This window comes from Uloborus diversus, chromosome 4 (assembly GCF_026930045.1).
Source record: "Uloborus diversus isolate 005 chromosome 4, Udiv.v.3.1, whole genome shotgun sequence".
In the NCBI taxonomy this organism is placed as follows: domain Eukaryota; kingdom Metazoa; phylum Arthropoda; class Arachnida; order Araneae; family Uloboridae; genus Uloborus; species Uloborus diversus.
The window spans coordinates 102,452,134-102,467,141 of NC_072734.1; the positions used below are offsets into that span (position 1 = coordinate 102,452,134).

At 31.3% G+C, this 15,008-nt stretch overlaps 1 protein-coding gene across 1 annotated transcript; it reads right to left on the reverse strand.

The window, feature by feature from the left end:
* Positions 1-436: 436 nt before the first annotated feature.
* Positions 437-13,168, reverse strand: LOC129220178 (U-scoloptoxin(01)-Er1a-like). Its single transcript, XM_054854531.1, has 4 exons — positions 13,073-13,168; positions 8,451-8,508; positions 8,063-8,100; positions 437-1,860 (listed from the first exon to the last, which is right to left on the reverse strand). Exons 2-4 carry the CDS (start codon positions 8,470-8,472, stop codon positions 1,486-1,488), a joined length of 435 nt encoding a protein of 144 aa, XP_054710506.1. The 5' UTR covers positions 8,473-8,508; positions 13,073-13,168; the 3' UTR covers positions 437-1,485.
* Positions 13,169-15,008: the final 1,840 nt, after the last annotated feature.

The following is a 15,008-nucleotide window of genomic DNA, read 5'->3' on the forward strand; positions in this document are numbered from 1 at the left end:
CAAAAAAAAAAAAAAACTTACCATTTTATATTGAAAGTTTTATGGCAACTAAACTTGGTAAGAAATGTTGAATTCTAAATGGAGAAATGTCTTTTTTTATTTTAAGCCATAGCTATCAATATACTTAAGAAAAAAAAGTTCTGGAAACAATAATCGCTATTTGATCAAGTAGTTATCAACTTGATATTTCTGCTTGATTTTTAAAGCATAATAGCTCATGAGCAGGGCCCGATTAAGATATCGGGAGGTCCTAACAAACACTTTTTCCGATGCCCTTTGTAGCCAAACCTTACCATTTTTGCCATTAGCTAAAACAAGATTAGTCATTTAGAGGTCCCTTAAAAGAAGGGGTCCTAGGCCACGGCAAGTTGGCCTATTTAGTAATCAGGTCCTGCTTATGAGGACATTTTCATTAAACATCAAATCAAATTAAAACTTATCAACTAAAAAAAAGTTTTCTTTCAAAATGCTTGCTTTATTTATCACAAAAATATTACACAACAACGCTTTATACTACAAGATATATACGTATATATACATAAGGGCTTCCAGGGAATTAAAACAATACGACCATTAACAAATTTACACCCACACCCGGAAGCAAAGAAGAGATAACGAGAAATAAAATTTTTAAATTCATTTCTTCTCAACACCCCTCTTGGTCATGAAAGGTGATGAGTCAGAAACAAAGCGAATGGTTTAAAAAACTGGCATAATACTTTAGAACAACAAATGTTGCTCGTTCACCTCAAAATATTTTCTCGTGGCAGTAAAAGAAAACGTAAACTTGTTAGAAAGCGGAAAAACACAAGGACAACCAAAAGGTTTAGTAAGATTGTAAAAAACGCCCATGTCATTCAAATGCTGTAACACATATTTGGCAAAGACTAGGAAATGGCTGCGCGAGAAGACAAACAATGAAGACATGCAGAGAAGGGAGAATCTTCCTTGTTCAAGACGGAGGGAGACTGAAAAAGGAAAATGGCTTTGTCAAAGCGAGTGAAGGAAAAGAAAAGTAGCAAGTAAGTAGCTGTGCGTTCGAACAGAACTCATGTCTTCCGGCTGAAGTAAACGCGTTCGAAGCATTTAGAGAAATAAAACAGAGCAAAAGGATTGAACGGAAAAACAATAGCTCATGTGCGTATCATGATGAAGCATAAATAACATTAAGTCCCACATTGAAAAAGAAGCACTTCAACAACCATAAAACCCAGAGGTAATATCACACCCAAGTTGCCAAGGATAGTAAACTTAACAGAAGATGCCCAAGAAACAGCTTGCGCTTGACAAATTGCGCTGATGTCAGCTGCTTATAGAAAAAAAGATTCAAAGACCTAAATCCACTTTAAGCTCCGCGCTGGTTGTTGAAAAGAACAACGTCTTGGTCTAGAAGGGGGGAGCCTCATTGAGATCTTCGTAGCCGGTTGGGGGGAACAATTTCAGACCTACACCATTGGTTGCAGCCACATTTTTCCATCTTTTCCATTATTTCTTTCCCTGGATAACCTGTTGCGCCCTGGCGATGTCCTCGTCTCTGAGGAAGAGGGCGTCTTCGATGCCAATGTTGTCGTTCACATAGTAAAAGTCCCGGGCGTTCTGGCATGGAACAGCATCTTCGGGGAAGGCGCAGGTGAGAGTCAGCTGGTTGAAGACAGTCTGGTTGCCACAGAAGAAGCTGTAGTGCAGGGTTTCTTGGTTGCCGTCGGCATGTGTGATGGGATGGCAGACGTGGAAGATTTGGCAGTTGTTGTCTACATCAGCGTAGTATCCATATCTGAGTCCCTCGCAGTTGAAGTTGGTATTTATGGGACCGACTATAAGTTCTACTCCATCGGGGAGGAAGAATGCTTGTCGCTTCATCTAAAAAGAGATAGAAAACATATTTAATATTTATATTTCTTACCAACTGAAACGAACCTTATAGTTGCATAATTATATTACCAGCAACTGTTTAATATGCGGCAATGCGAAATAAAGTGCAAGATATTATTTTTCAACCATGTAAGGTTCGAATAAAAACTCGCTTCGTTTTTTATTGTGCTGAGTTGGGTGAGCTATGAAAAAATTGGAAGTTGTTGTGAAGAAATCATAACACGCGTTTAATTTTGAAGACAATTCAATTTTAGTAAAGAAATTAATTGACTAATTTAGAAAGAAGTTATTCTGGGGAATAAATTGCGGAAATCATAGTCTCTTCACGTAAATCTCTGTAGGAAATAAATAAAATCAAAAGGTTTAGTGAAAAAGTGGTAATTAGCTAATTAAATAAACGCAAGTATAATACGAAAACATTCTGTAATACCACACTTGAGCAGGGCTGCCCATAACTAAAAATGGGGGGGGGGGAGGATTGGAAGGCAAACGTAATATTTCATTTACCGAATGGTACTCCGAATTTCACAAAATTATAAAATATGATCATTGATCATGCACACATTTTCCCACATCCGATGGGAAAAGACACACGGCATTATTTAAAAAAAAAAAAAAAAAAAACTATTTTCAATAGTCACAAAAATGTTTGAATCGCCTGAAAAAATTAGGCGTATAAGTAAACTTGTTGCAAGTCACAGGGTCCTCCCAGACCTCCCATCGAACGTACCTGCACTTGAGAAGTATTTGAGAATACAAGTGCTTTCAGATGCATTGAGCCAAAAATATTAACTTTGATTCTTGTATTAAAATTTAGCGGACTGCGGGCAGTGCAAAAATTATTAGCAATAATGCTGTATAAGAAATTTGAAAACTTTTAAAACCGTTTGGTGACAAAGGCGGAAACAAAGGAAGGACAGTGGGGGGAATCGTCCCCTCCTTTTGGCAAAATAAAGTAACTTTCCACCGGCAGATTTTTGGCTGTTGCACTATCGAAGCGCAATTTTATATGATCTTCGATTACGTTAGAAAAGGGGAGGTTTAGGTGGAATAAATTTCGAAATCGAAGTCCTAAAAATTGCTGTCCGTCTATTTTAGCACTGGAAGTCAGGATATGCTGTAATTAGCACTAAATATACTAGTGTATAAGTACTAAAAATCAATCGCTCTCCCTTTGAATAATTTCTGCTCCGTGGATCCGCTTTGTATGGTGAAAACATGATAAGTGATGAAAATCTTAACTGTTTCGATTACATTTAGAAATTTATTATTTCTCCAAATGTTATTTGTTTTAAGGAAAACGGCATCACAGGTGCTGTTTTGCATGTATTAAAAGATATTCATCGATTCCATGAATATCCTTTACCTACATCCCATCATATTTCAAAGCATTAAACAAAGAATGTTTATGAATTCTAACATTGCAGGTTACTAATTAGATTTAATGACTTCCTTATTAGCAAAACCTTCCGTGACATCGTATAACATGGATTCACTTTGTTCAACCTTGGAAGATGGATGATTGATAAATGACAACAATAACAGTGGAGGCCTGCACATACATCTGAAATCTTTCCGAAAATTACCACAACCTTCAACCTCATTTATTCTTCACGCAGACTATTCGGACTCGTCGGACAAAAATATCCCGTTTTATGGGGAAATGCGAAATAAGAACGAACGTGATTTGTTATTTACAGATTCTGAAAAAGATAGATTGAATACCGCTGGCAACCATATGGATACATTCGTGATTGGATTTTTTTCCTTGAATAAAACTAAGCTTTTTTTATATTTAAGTATGTTTTCATTTAAATGGATAGAAAATTGTTCTTATTTTTCTTCATGAAGTAATAAATCATTTGTTCCTCCTAAAGATAATTCTGTAATGGCTCGTTCTTCGCAACTCAACTTTGCGATCAAGTTTCAACGAACTCGCAACTTTTTTTCAGTTTTGCCTCATTAAAGGAAACTAACCAAGAAAATAAAAACAATTGCTGTTTAGCGCTGAATGGGGTCGTTTCCAAATTTTGAAAGTATTTTTTTCTGAAAGAGCATGCTTAAAAACATAGGATCTGACCATTTTTTTAAATAATTTATTTAAGTTTAATATTTTAAAAAAATTACTTAAATCGGTGCGCTTTCATTGTTTACACTTCTGTCGTGTGACATCACAAATGATGAAATGCCATTCAATGTTGCCATTCCCAGAACAGAATATTTAATTCGCATCTTTACTCACGTGTATTGGCAACGATATAGTTGATAGCAAGCGTAGAGCGCAATTTTAATTCGCTGCTTGATTATCATAAAGTGGAACGTAGTAGAAAGATGTGCCAAATTGCATCATTTGTGACGTCATAAGGACCACGCCTTGTTTGAAAAGACGGACATTTTAAAAAAATTAATTAAAAAATAACTGTTGGGAAAATGAAAGTATTTTCTGGGTCCATGTTATTTTTTTCCACTCATTCTACCCATTTCAATGACTAAAAGTAGTACTTTTGACTGAAGGAAACCACCCCATTCTACAGAAGCTTTTGACTTATAAGCTACTTTAAAACATTTTCAATTTGGAAAAATGTGTTCTATGTTTACAAATAGTTTGTTTATAATTATGAATTTAAAAACTTTTCATGGTTTAACTTTAAAACTTATATTCTTAGAAAGCATTTTTTTTAAATCTAAGAAACTTTAGACCAAAGAGATTAAAGTAGCTAAAAACTTTTTCACGCTCTGTCCTTTTAACTTCGTAAGATTTTAAATGCGTCTCCAATTTATAGGCAATCATTAACTTAAAGTATCAGTCCTTTTAAAAATCCGATGCAAAGTAAATATCCCTCCCTTTTATCAAAAAGGACACTTAAATTGTCCTTAAATTAATTTTCGGGTACTTTACTGGTAAGGTCACTATTTCCACTATTTATGTCGACAAATGCAACCACGTTCGTATAATTTTAATTCCTCAAAAAAAAAAAAAAAAAAAAAAAAAAAAAAAGTTTTTTTAAACTTTTCCTATTCAGAGCGGTTTCAATTTTTCAGTGATATTTTAACTGTGAAAACTAATAATTTTAAATTAATTATTATTCTAAACGATCCTAAGAAAACATCATTATTATTTTTTAAGAACGAAGAATTTAGTATTTGTGGCACTTTAAATTGTACGTAGTTCATATGGAAGTTCTAAAACCAGCTTAAAACTTTCTTTTTCTTTCAAAATGATATTTAAACGAAAACTTTTCATTCTTGTGTTCGATAAGAAAACGATTATTTTATATAGAACTGTTTATCGTAGTTTTTAAGTTAGAAATTAACTAATTCGAATCAGATTGCAGTGTTTTTTTCCTTAAATGAAAACAACAAAATTTTTTACATTCCAAATTCATTTGATAACTTTATTGCTTGACAAAAGATTTCCTAAATTATTGTTTGATTTTTCTTTTTTGTATTTTATTGAAGTTCCTTGGTTGTTGTTCAAAATTTTACCACACACTGGGCCTGCAATAGGAATCTTATAAATTAAATTCTGGGATGATATTATTTTTATTTTATAAGGACACAAATAATTATCATGTTAGATAAAAGAGTACCAATAGGATAACATTTTTGAATGTTAGGAATGACGCATGAGTTAGCTATGTTACTGCGTCAGACATTGAAAGATTATTTATTTAACTATTAAGGGGCAAAAAGAAAAAAATAATAAAATTTTTATCATCTTTAACCAATTCAAAATCAATCAAGAAAGACGAAACAAGAAACGTAACTTGATATGTTTGTTTTGAACTCATTGTATTTTTGTTCTTCTTTAAAAAAGAAAAAAAAAGTTATAGCACAATCCACATTTAACTCCCTTTAAATCTTTACAATACTTGACAACACTTAAGAAAACTTTGAAAATGAAAAGTTATGTTTTCCAATGAATTTAATAACCTAAGCCACTGAAAAACAGCTTAAAAAAACATAAGATTCATTGCATGCTAAATATTATTACTTAAGGGGGAAAACATTTCATATGTTGTAAACTATAAAATGCAGGCCAGTGTTTCTTTAGATTTTAGTACTTGTATAAAAAACAGACTAAAAACATAATAAAAAATCGAATTACTCCAGTTGTACTAAACTACAGTTTTCAAATTATTTTCTTTCCAAGATATTTTTTTTAAACCAAAGAGAGAGCCAGGATTTAATGTGAAAGTGCTTGAAAATTACAAAATCCAAGCTAAAAATACGAGCACTAGGCGAATAACTTGAGTTTTGGGTTTCATTTAAATTGCAAAATTAAGCAGCACAATATAGGCTGCTAAAAAGATGATAAAGGCTAATAAAAAGATGGCATATTTTTAAGCAGTCTACTGATCAAAATTACAAGAATTATTGGTTCACAAAGTGACTATTGACATTTTTTGTACACCTAAAATAGACAAAAAGCTGAGTGTTTTTTTTTCTTTTTTACCTTCGACTTACGGCTTGTATTTAAAAAAAAATTATTTTTTTCTTATGTGTTAAGAAAAAGCATTATGCCGTGAGAAAAATCCGCAAATCTAAGATTACGTGTATGTTACACAGCTTAAATGAAATAATACGAGTTGAGTGATCAAAATTACAAAAATTGTTATTTCATTACACGGCTATTGAATTTTTTTCAGTAAGTGATTTTTTACATTCGACTTATAGCGGTAAAAAGTAGATGTATTATTTTCGTAATAAAAGGGTAAATAACGTGTAAATATAAGATTACGCATATGTGTACGTTACATACCCTAGATATGCGTCCATCCCTACTTAGCTTCATCTGAATGTATCAAAGGGCGGCTGAGTTAAACCAAATATTATTTTTAAAAACAAATCCTTGACATGATGTATAAAAACACGCAGCATAAAACTATTGAATGTTTAAAAATCGCCCAAGAAATTTATTTCTGAGTTACGCGGGCATATGTAAAGAGAAGCAACATTTTTTACTTTATTCAAAAACGTCCCGTTTTGCATGATTTTACAATCATTTATTCAGAACTGCTCCAGTTATTCTGGAAACGTTTTCTCTCTCGAAGTCGTGCCACTTGATTTAATAACACGTCACGGTCAATGTCAAGAATTAGTATCGTCTGCGTTACGACCTCTGCCACAACTGCGGAACAAAACTTTCACTCACTGATGCAAAATGCGGAACACGTTATTTTTACGACCTCGGGTCAAGAAATAAATGCTGGAGCACGGCGGTAAAAGCAACTTTAAAGCGACCTTTACACCTGTCTTTAAGCATGGATCTAAATTTAGGGCTTGCAGACACACCTCATTTGAAAAAACTAAAAACTCTCATTTTAGTAAATAACGAAGAGGTTCTTAACCTTGTTTTAAAAGAATTCTTACTTTGCATATTATATATTTAAGAACTTGAGCAGAGGTAATGTAAAATGTTCATTTACCTAAAATAGGACGTTATAAAAATATCTATTTTCTTCCAAAATAATTTTAAAACTACCTATTATTTAGAATGCTTACTAAAATATCTTTTCTTATTGTAAATGATAAGACAGAGATGATTTTGAGAGAGAAAATTTATTATGGTGAAAAGTTTACTGGCTAGTGAAATAGTTATGAATGTGGTTTTAAATACTTCAAAGTGGAGAAATAGTTAAATAAAATAATAATAAAGGATTTTATTTCAAGTAAAGCTATTTAAATTTGCATACTTAATTAGCTTTTAAATAAGTTGGAAATTTTTATTCAGAAAAGCTGATATGAAAATAAACGCCGTTGAATTATTTTTAAATTTATTCGCATGTTTTTAGTTAAGATTTTACTCTTGCTAATTTTGTTTTTCGAAAAAATAAATTTGAACTTTATAATTCTATATTTCAAAGTAAGCGATATGCAGTTTTGAATTGAGTTCAAAATATATTTGTAAAAACAGCTATAGCTTGATTTTTTGTATTTAAAATGTACTATTAGATTTTTTTTATGAAATAGTAATTCTATGAGATAATTGTTGAATGCAAATGAATATTTTTTATTTTATTTATAGAGATTTTTACTCCGGTGTTAAAATTTATTTTAACATATAGAAGTTTTAGGCATTGGAAGTTGTCTAGAAAAAAGGTAATAAATATATAAATAAATGCTTTAAAAACATGTAAATAAAGCTTTTCTTTTTCTTTTAGAAATCAACGAAAAGACAAAAACTTACTCTTGGTAAAGCAACGGCAATTGCTAAGACAGCCAGGGCTGCAAAAAAAATTATTGTCAATTAATTAAAAAAATTACAATAGCAGTTTATGTTACTCTAAAGTAATGAAAGACTAAGAGAAAATTAAGTTTCTAAAAAATGCTATGATTAGTTTTTCAAATAAAAGGTTTTTTTTTTTTTTTTTTTCAAGTTGCTCATTGATAAAGCAAAAACAAATGTTAAGACACCTCTGACTTGAAAATGAAATCATTGCAAATTATTACTGCAACTCCGTTAAAAATATTCTGATTAGGTTACTAATGAAGAAATATTTTAGTAGTTATGTTCTATACGTGAAAGCATTTTTAGACGAATGCAGACAAGTTTCTGTTTTAAATTGTTTACTTACCTATAACTGCTAAAGATTTCATTTTTCTTGATGGATAGAGATAGGAACTATTCAAAACCTATAAAATGAAACTTATGTTTAATACTAGAAAAAAAATTTTTTTTTTTGGCTTTTGCGTGGTTTTGTATTGATCTTTTGAAAAAAAAAAAAAACACAATTTTAAAAATTGGTGAGCAAAAATTTGGGCTGCACGTAATGCTTTGGAATCATTTATTAATTTAAAAAATAGTTATCTAAAAAGGAAATTTAATTGCTTAAAATATTTCCCCTTGAAATTTCGGACATCTAAATCTTTATATTTATGGGAAACTTTGCGTGTGAATTGCTTGCAAATTTTTTTATTTGTCATTTATTGGGAGTTAAAACCCAGAATTTATACGTATCACAAATTGCAATATTGTAGCAAGCTTTTTTGAAAATGATTTTGTCTGAGAGATAAATTTACCTTTTACATTAAATTTTCTTTACTGGTAGAAGAAAACAAACTCGTTAATAATATGTATCGGTTAATAAAACGTAGCAAAGGAAAAATAAACATAAAAATATGGTATGTGTCTCTCTAAATCATTTTATTGCAAACAAGATGCTGAAAGGTTTGAACGCAAAAATACGCTCTGCATTATTGACGAAAAATAGACATTTTGTGAAAGAGAATATGAAACAATTGCTCTAAGGTGAGCGAAAAATCACGTACAAATAGAAATATACACTGCAACTTTAAATTTTACCTACTCATGCATAAATATTTTAAACTCCTAAAAGTAAGTAGACAATATTGAAATTTTGTTTCTCGCTAGTACAAGAAATACTTAATCAAGTTAATAAGATTAAATAAACAGAATACACAAAACAATGAAAAAGTGAAGGTTACCAGAAAATGCTTTATATTTCTAAATTGTAAAAAAATCCAGATATTTTAAAAAAACGTTTAAACAACTTTGAAATTTTCTGGAAAGATTTCTTCTCTAAAGTTATTAGAGAAATTAGTTGTTTTCTAAAATTATTGAATGAAAAAGCTTTTTTTGTAAAAGTTTAAATAGTTTTACTTCGTTGGGCAAAGGGGTAGATTTCATTGGTATTGCTTTGTTTCGAAATTTGGAAATAAACAGCCTTAATAAAAAAATGTTTGTACATTATACATATACGTAGAAAAATATTGACTAAAAACAATGTTTATATTTAACATAAGTTTTAAAAAAAAGCTATGGAGAAGATCTAATTTTCGCAACTAGCAAAATTTGGCCATTGTTTCCCTTTTATTTAGGTAACTTTTTTATCACAGTTAGTAAGATCACCGTTGAACAGTTTAAAAGTTTAATTATTATTATTTCACGCGTTTACTTTTGCTTTCTTTTTATTTTGTAATTAAGAGGGAAAGAATTAAAACATTTAAAATAAAAAGGATACCAAAGTTAATAATTGACCAACTTATCAAAAGAAATGAAAATAAGTAAAATAATTATACTTAAATAATGATGTAGAATGCTCGTTATTCGTGAGAAAACAAAAGCAATTGTTACTAATTTTTATGCATGTCTAAAAAATTAAATATGAAATTATGCAGTCGAAACTTAAAGCAAAAAAAATTACTTTATGTAACACATTTTTACAGCAAATATGAAATAGGTTATTAAGTTTTTAAAATTTATAATTAGTCGACTCCCGCTACAACGCGATCCGACCTACGCGAAATGGCTATAAGGCGAATTTTTCCCGGCTAACGAATTTTAGAGCTAATGCGAATGTTTCGCCCACAAATGAATCTTTTTGGAATGAAGTATCAGCTTCGTTATTGTCTACTAAATATTGATTTCGTGAATGTTATCACATCCCTTTAAGCTTCACTGACAGCCAAACTTCCCACACCAAACTAGTCTAGGCATCGTTGAGTTAGTGCATCAAATAACCACTCAGCATCTTTCATTTTTTTTATTTTTTTCATTCTAAATTTTAAAGTTGATGAAATACAATGGCACCTTGGTGGCACTTTCATCTAAAGTTTGTGATGATGGGAAAAAGAGAAAGTTTCTGATTTTTAAAAAAAGACCAAGATTCTCGATAACTACTACAAAACATTGACGGTAGGACGACAATAAGTATGAGTGAATCTTCCATGCGTAATTAAAAGTCAAAACAAAAAGATATCCATAGAAGTTCAGAACTTAATTTCAATATTGAAGCTTGCAGAGCAGTCTAGCAAAGTAAATATTACGAAAATGGAAGCTACTCTTGTAATGTGTATTAATAAAGAGATAAGGAAGGGGAGATGTTGCCACAAATTAAAGCGTTATAAAAGAAAATGCGAAGCAATCGTATTTCAAAATGTATTTGATAAAAATGACGATCTTATCATGGAGCATAAATCATTACCATCTTCATTTTTTAATTCTTAAACAGTGTTACTGTATCTACTGTACAGTACTGTTATAGTGCATCATTTTAGTTTTACTGCATGCTTCGCATACCGTGTTGTGTTACCTCCGTGTGTCTTTCCCTCCTATTGGTCATTCATTTTGCGCATCTTAAAGTATTTCATGTTGAATAAAACATTTTTTTATTTTTTAAATACAGTAAATGTTCAGTTCTATATGCAAAAAACTACATTGTATAGTTGAGGAATGCTTTAGAGCAGTTTGAGGGGTGTTTATAAGTGTCTAAAAGAATTTGGTATGCTTTAAAATATTTGCATATATTTTTCCACAACGCGAAATTTCGACTTACGCGAGGAGTCATGGAACGCATCCCTCGCGTAAGTCGGGACTCGACTGTATTTACCAAAAATAGGGTAAACAATTAATTAAATACATTGGGTAAGTCACAAATTTAATTAATTGATGATTTACGTTGAAATTTTTACTTTAAAAGACTTGTAAGTTTAAAAGGTTTTTCTAATATATTGATAGCATATGATGCAAATTGATAATGATTTAAACATTTCTTTTTTAAAATTATATACCACACTAAATTTTAAAATTTTCAAAACAAGTCAGTATTTATAAATAATTTAGAACTTGTAATACTTATGATAATAACAACAAGAATATGCTGACATAGGGAGCATAGATAGGTTAATGAAAAAGTTCTGTAAGAAATGTCTATCGAAGATCAATATATTTTTTGTCAAATTGGGTTTTTGTTTACTTATATTCAAACTACACTTAAGACTGCTGCAAAAGGAGAGATATTGAGAGAAATTTCCCATTTTCTAAATTTTTTTATTACATTGAATTACCTCATTGATGCAACTGAACTGCTTTATTTTAAACAAATAAATACCTTTGTGCTTAAAAATTAAATGCATGAATTACCAGCAATATTTGTGCAAAAAAACGTTGGAAATTCATTCATTTAACTTTCAAGCACAAAGGTATTTATTCGTTTGCGGTAATTTGCAATTTCTGTGCATTAAAACGTTGGTAATTCATTCATTTAATTTTCAAATACAAAGACATTTATTCGTTTGCGGTAATTTAAAATTTTTGTGCATTAAAACGTAGGTACTTCATTCATTCAATGCTGTAGTTTAAGTTGTTAAATATAGTAAAATTTTAATGCTGTTCTTAAAATGGTAATAAATATTACTAAGTGCTTTATAATTCATTTTTACAAGTTTCAGATAATTTTCCACACTTTTTTTTCATAAACAATCTGAGCGAAATGCTTCATAAAATGAAATGAATTTTTCCAAACATATATTTTGTAAACTCTTTGAATAAAAGTTTTCATTAATTCATTAATTTATCATAAAACGCGTAATCAAAAATACTGCATATGCAATATACTGACGTGTAACAAGTACATTTTTGGGAAAGGAAATCTATTCGGTTTTGTTTCAATTAAATGCTTAAATTAAATATTCCTAGAAAATTACATATGTTCTACCGAAATTTCAAGTACATGCTATTCAGTATTATTCTTGCCAATAACTTTTTGGCGCAAATTGTGACACTAATCTCTATACGGAGAAGCGAAATACTATGTTATTTGCGAAAGCATTTTAAGGAAAACGTTTCATTCAGAAAAAAAAGAATAGTCTTTAAGTTTTAAAGCAACTAACAGTATTTGTAATATAAGTTAAGCCTATAAAATTTCTGGATTCCGTTTGAGTATTCTTCGCTAATGAGAGAAATTCCAAAAAATAACTGAGAACAGCATACAATTTTTTACACTAGATGACGGAAATTTAATTTAATAAAAATGCGTTTGAGCAAAAATTTTGTTGCGACTTTTCCAAAGAATGCTGAATATTATGAAAAATTAAGCACTTCACTTAGCAATTTTTAAAGTAAGCATAAGTTCTTGGCTTTTAAGGCTTTGGCTTTTAAGGCCATGCGATAGTAGAAAATTTTGAAGCAGCTGTTTTACCACACTGTTAAATCATGTTACCATCAAGCAATTTCTGTAAGTTATTATGCTCCATAAACTGCAGTAAGTTTGGCAAGTAATATTTGTCCTGGAAGTACAGATGTCAGAAAAAAAAATCCCACGTTCATCTTACTTTGTTTTAAGAAGCAGGAGAAGATTAACAAGCGGTGTTGTGAAAGCTATTAATCCAAGCAAGATATATAGAGAAGTATCCATAAAGCTTCCTTCAGGAGTGGTTATTCCCCACGGGGACCTACCTGCTGCAACAGAAACTCCTAAATTCCAAGATGGGACCAGTAACTCGGATGCTCCGGAGAGATGGACAAGTGATGATGAGAATCCACAACTTTCACCATCTTTATATACCCTACAAATGCCAACTTCCGTAGAGCATGCGCAGTAGGTCGCGGGGTTAGACCTGTCGAGTGGAGAGAAAAAGCAAAGGGTGAACAAAAACAAGTCCGGAGAAATCCTCCGAGTCCGCAACTGTGTCAGGAGGAAAGTAGAGAAGATAGTTCTTATTTTATTTATTTCTTTTTTACTTTCTCTCTCCGAGTTGTTTTGTTTTGTTAATTTTATACGGCGGTGAATCCCCACACGAGGAGGAAGGGAAGAGGAGGGGGAATAATGTAGTCAATTGTGAGGTAGGAGGGATACTCATGATTGTAGTAACGGTGTGTGAGAAATCTTCCAAGTCGCAGGACTGGTTCCGTTGGACCTAGTTTGGGATCTCGGCTGATAATGCCCCGTGACTTTAACTGCTGACCTCTGATCGTCTAGGGAAATCATACTCTTTCTGGGTTTCCCTTTTTCGATGCGGTTTTTTACTTCTCCCCCCATTTCTCGCTCTTTGTTTTAAAGGTATGAAGTTATTTTAGAACGGTAATTTTATGTTCTATTTCGTTCAATGCCGATGGGTGATGATTTTGGATTGCCTTGTAAAATGATTTAAGATGCGGTCGTTTGTTACGCTTTTAAAAAGGAATAAATGGTTTTGAGATCGTATTATCTTGCGGTTTCGTGGCATCGGCGTTACGTTTTGCCATTCCATTACACCCCCGCTATTCTTTAATGGTGAAATATTAGCCTGTGGAGCGTGTGAAAAATGTTGTTAAATTACTACAAATGAGGATTACGAAAATCACTTTCGAATAAATCATTTTTGTTTTATGTTTTATTACATCACCGCTCAATACGTTTAAAAATGCGGCTACATCTTTTATGGTTATGGTTATGGTCCAATTTTGATAGTATAAAATTTATAAACCAAGGTCAAGTTTCAAACAAAACAATTTCTTTTCTGGAAATATTCTTAAGACAAGTTAAACCGTGGAAAGCCTTTTCACATTATTTCACGTTTTTTTTTTCATTTGTTACTAATTGCGTCTCGTTTTGAAAAAGAAACCCAAAATTGCAGCTCTCAAAAATCAAAGCAGCGTTGTGTTTTCAACTTGGTAATTTATCATCAAATACTTTTTTTTCTCAACTATTTTCTTTCTAGCTTAATTTAAAAGAAAAAAAAGAACGGAATTCAACAAATTACTAATAACAAAACCCTGGGACCGGATGCAGACTAATATTTTTAGGGGGGGGGGGGGGGGTCATGATGAAGAATAAGGTTTTGAGTAAGAAAAATTTTAGAACTGCTTGGATGTCAATAAAAAGCCTCAAATGGACCAGGAATAAGGCTCCTAATACATCGCTAATTTATTTCAAAAGCAACAAAACTAAGTAGCATTTCAAATATTTACTTTTACACGCATTAAAAAGATTACCGTCATCATTTAAATTTTGTTCATAAAGTATTTGAATACAATGTGGATGGACAGTACTACTGGTTTATGGGAGGGAGGGGGGGGTTCATGACTCCCATGACTGTCCCCTTGTATCCGCCCCTGCCTGCTACTAGAATAACTTCTTCATAGAATTGTGAATCGTCTTTGAATAATCAAACTGCCAAGAAATCAAAAATTTTCCAGCTTCATTTTAAAGTTATGAACCTTGAAATGAATTAAAGTTTTAGGAAACGTTTTCTACATTTCAGTTTCGCAGCTGACAAATTAAAGTTTTCGCAATCAAGAACTGTAACCAGGTGATTCATGTTCCTTAAAGTTGTAATTTTGCATAAATTTCAGTCGATCAATGCAGATTCTTTTTTATTGACGTTAAAAATCGTCAAAAAAACTTAATGAA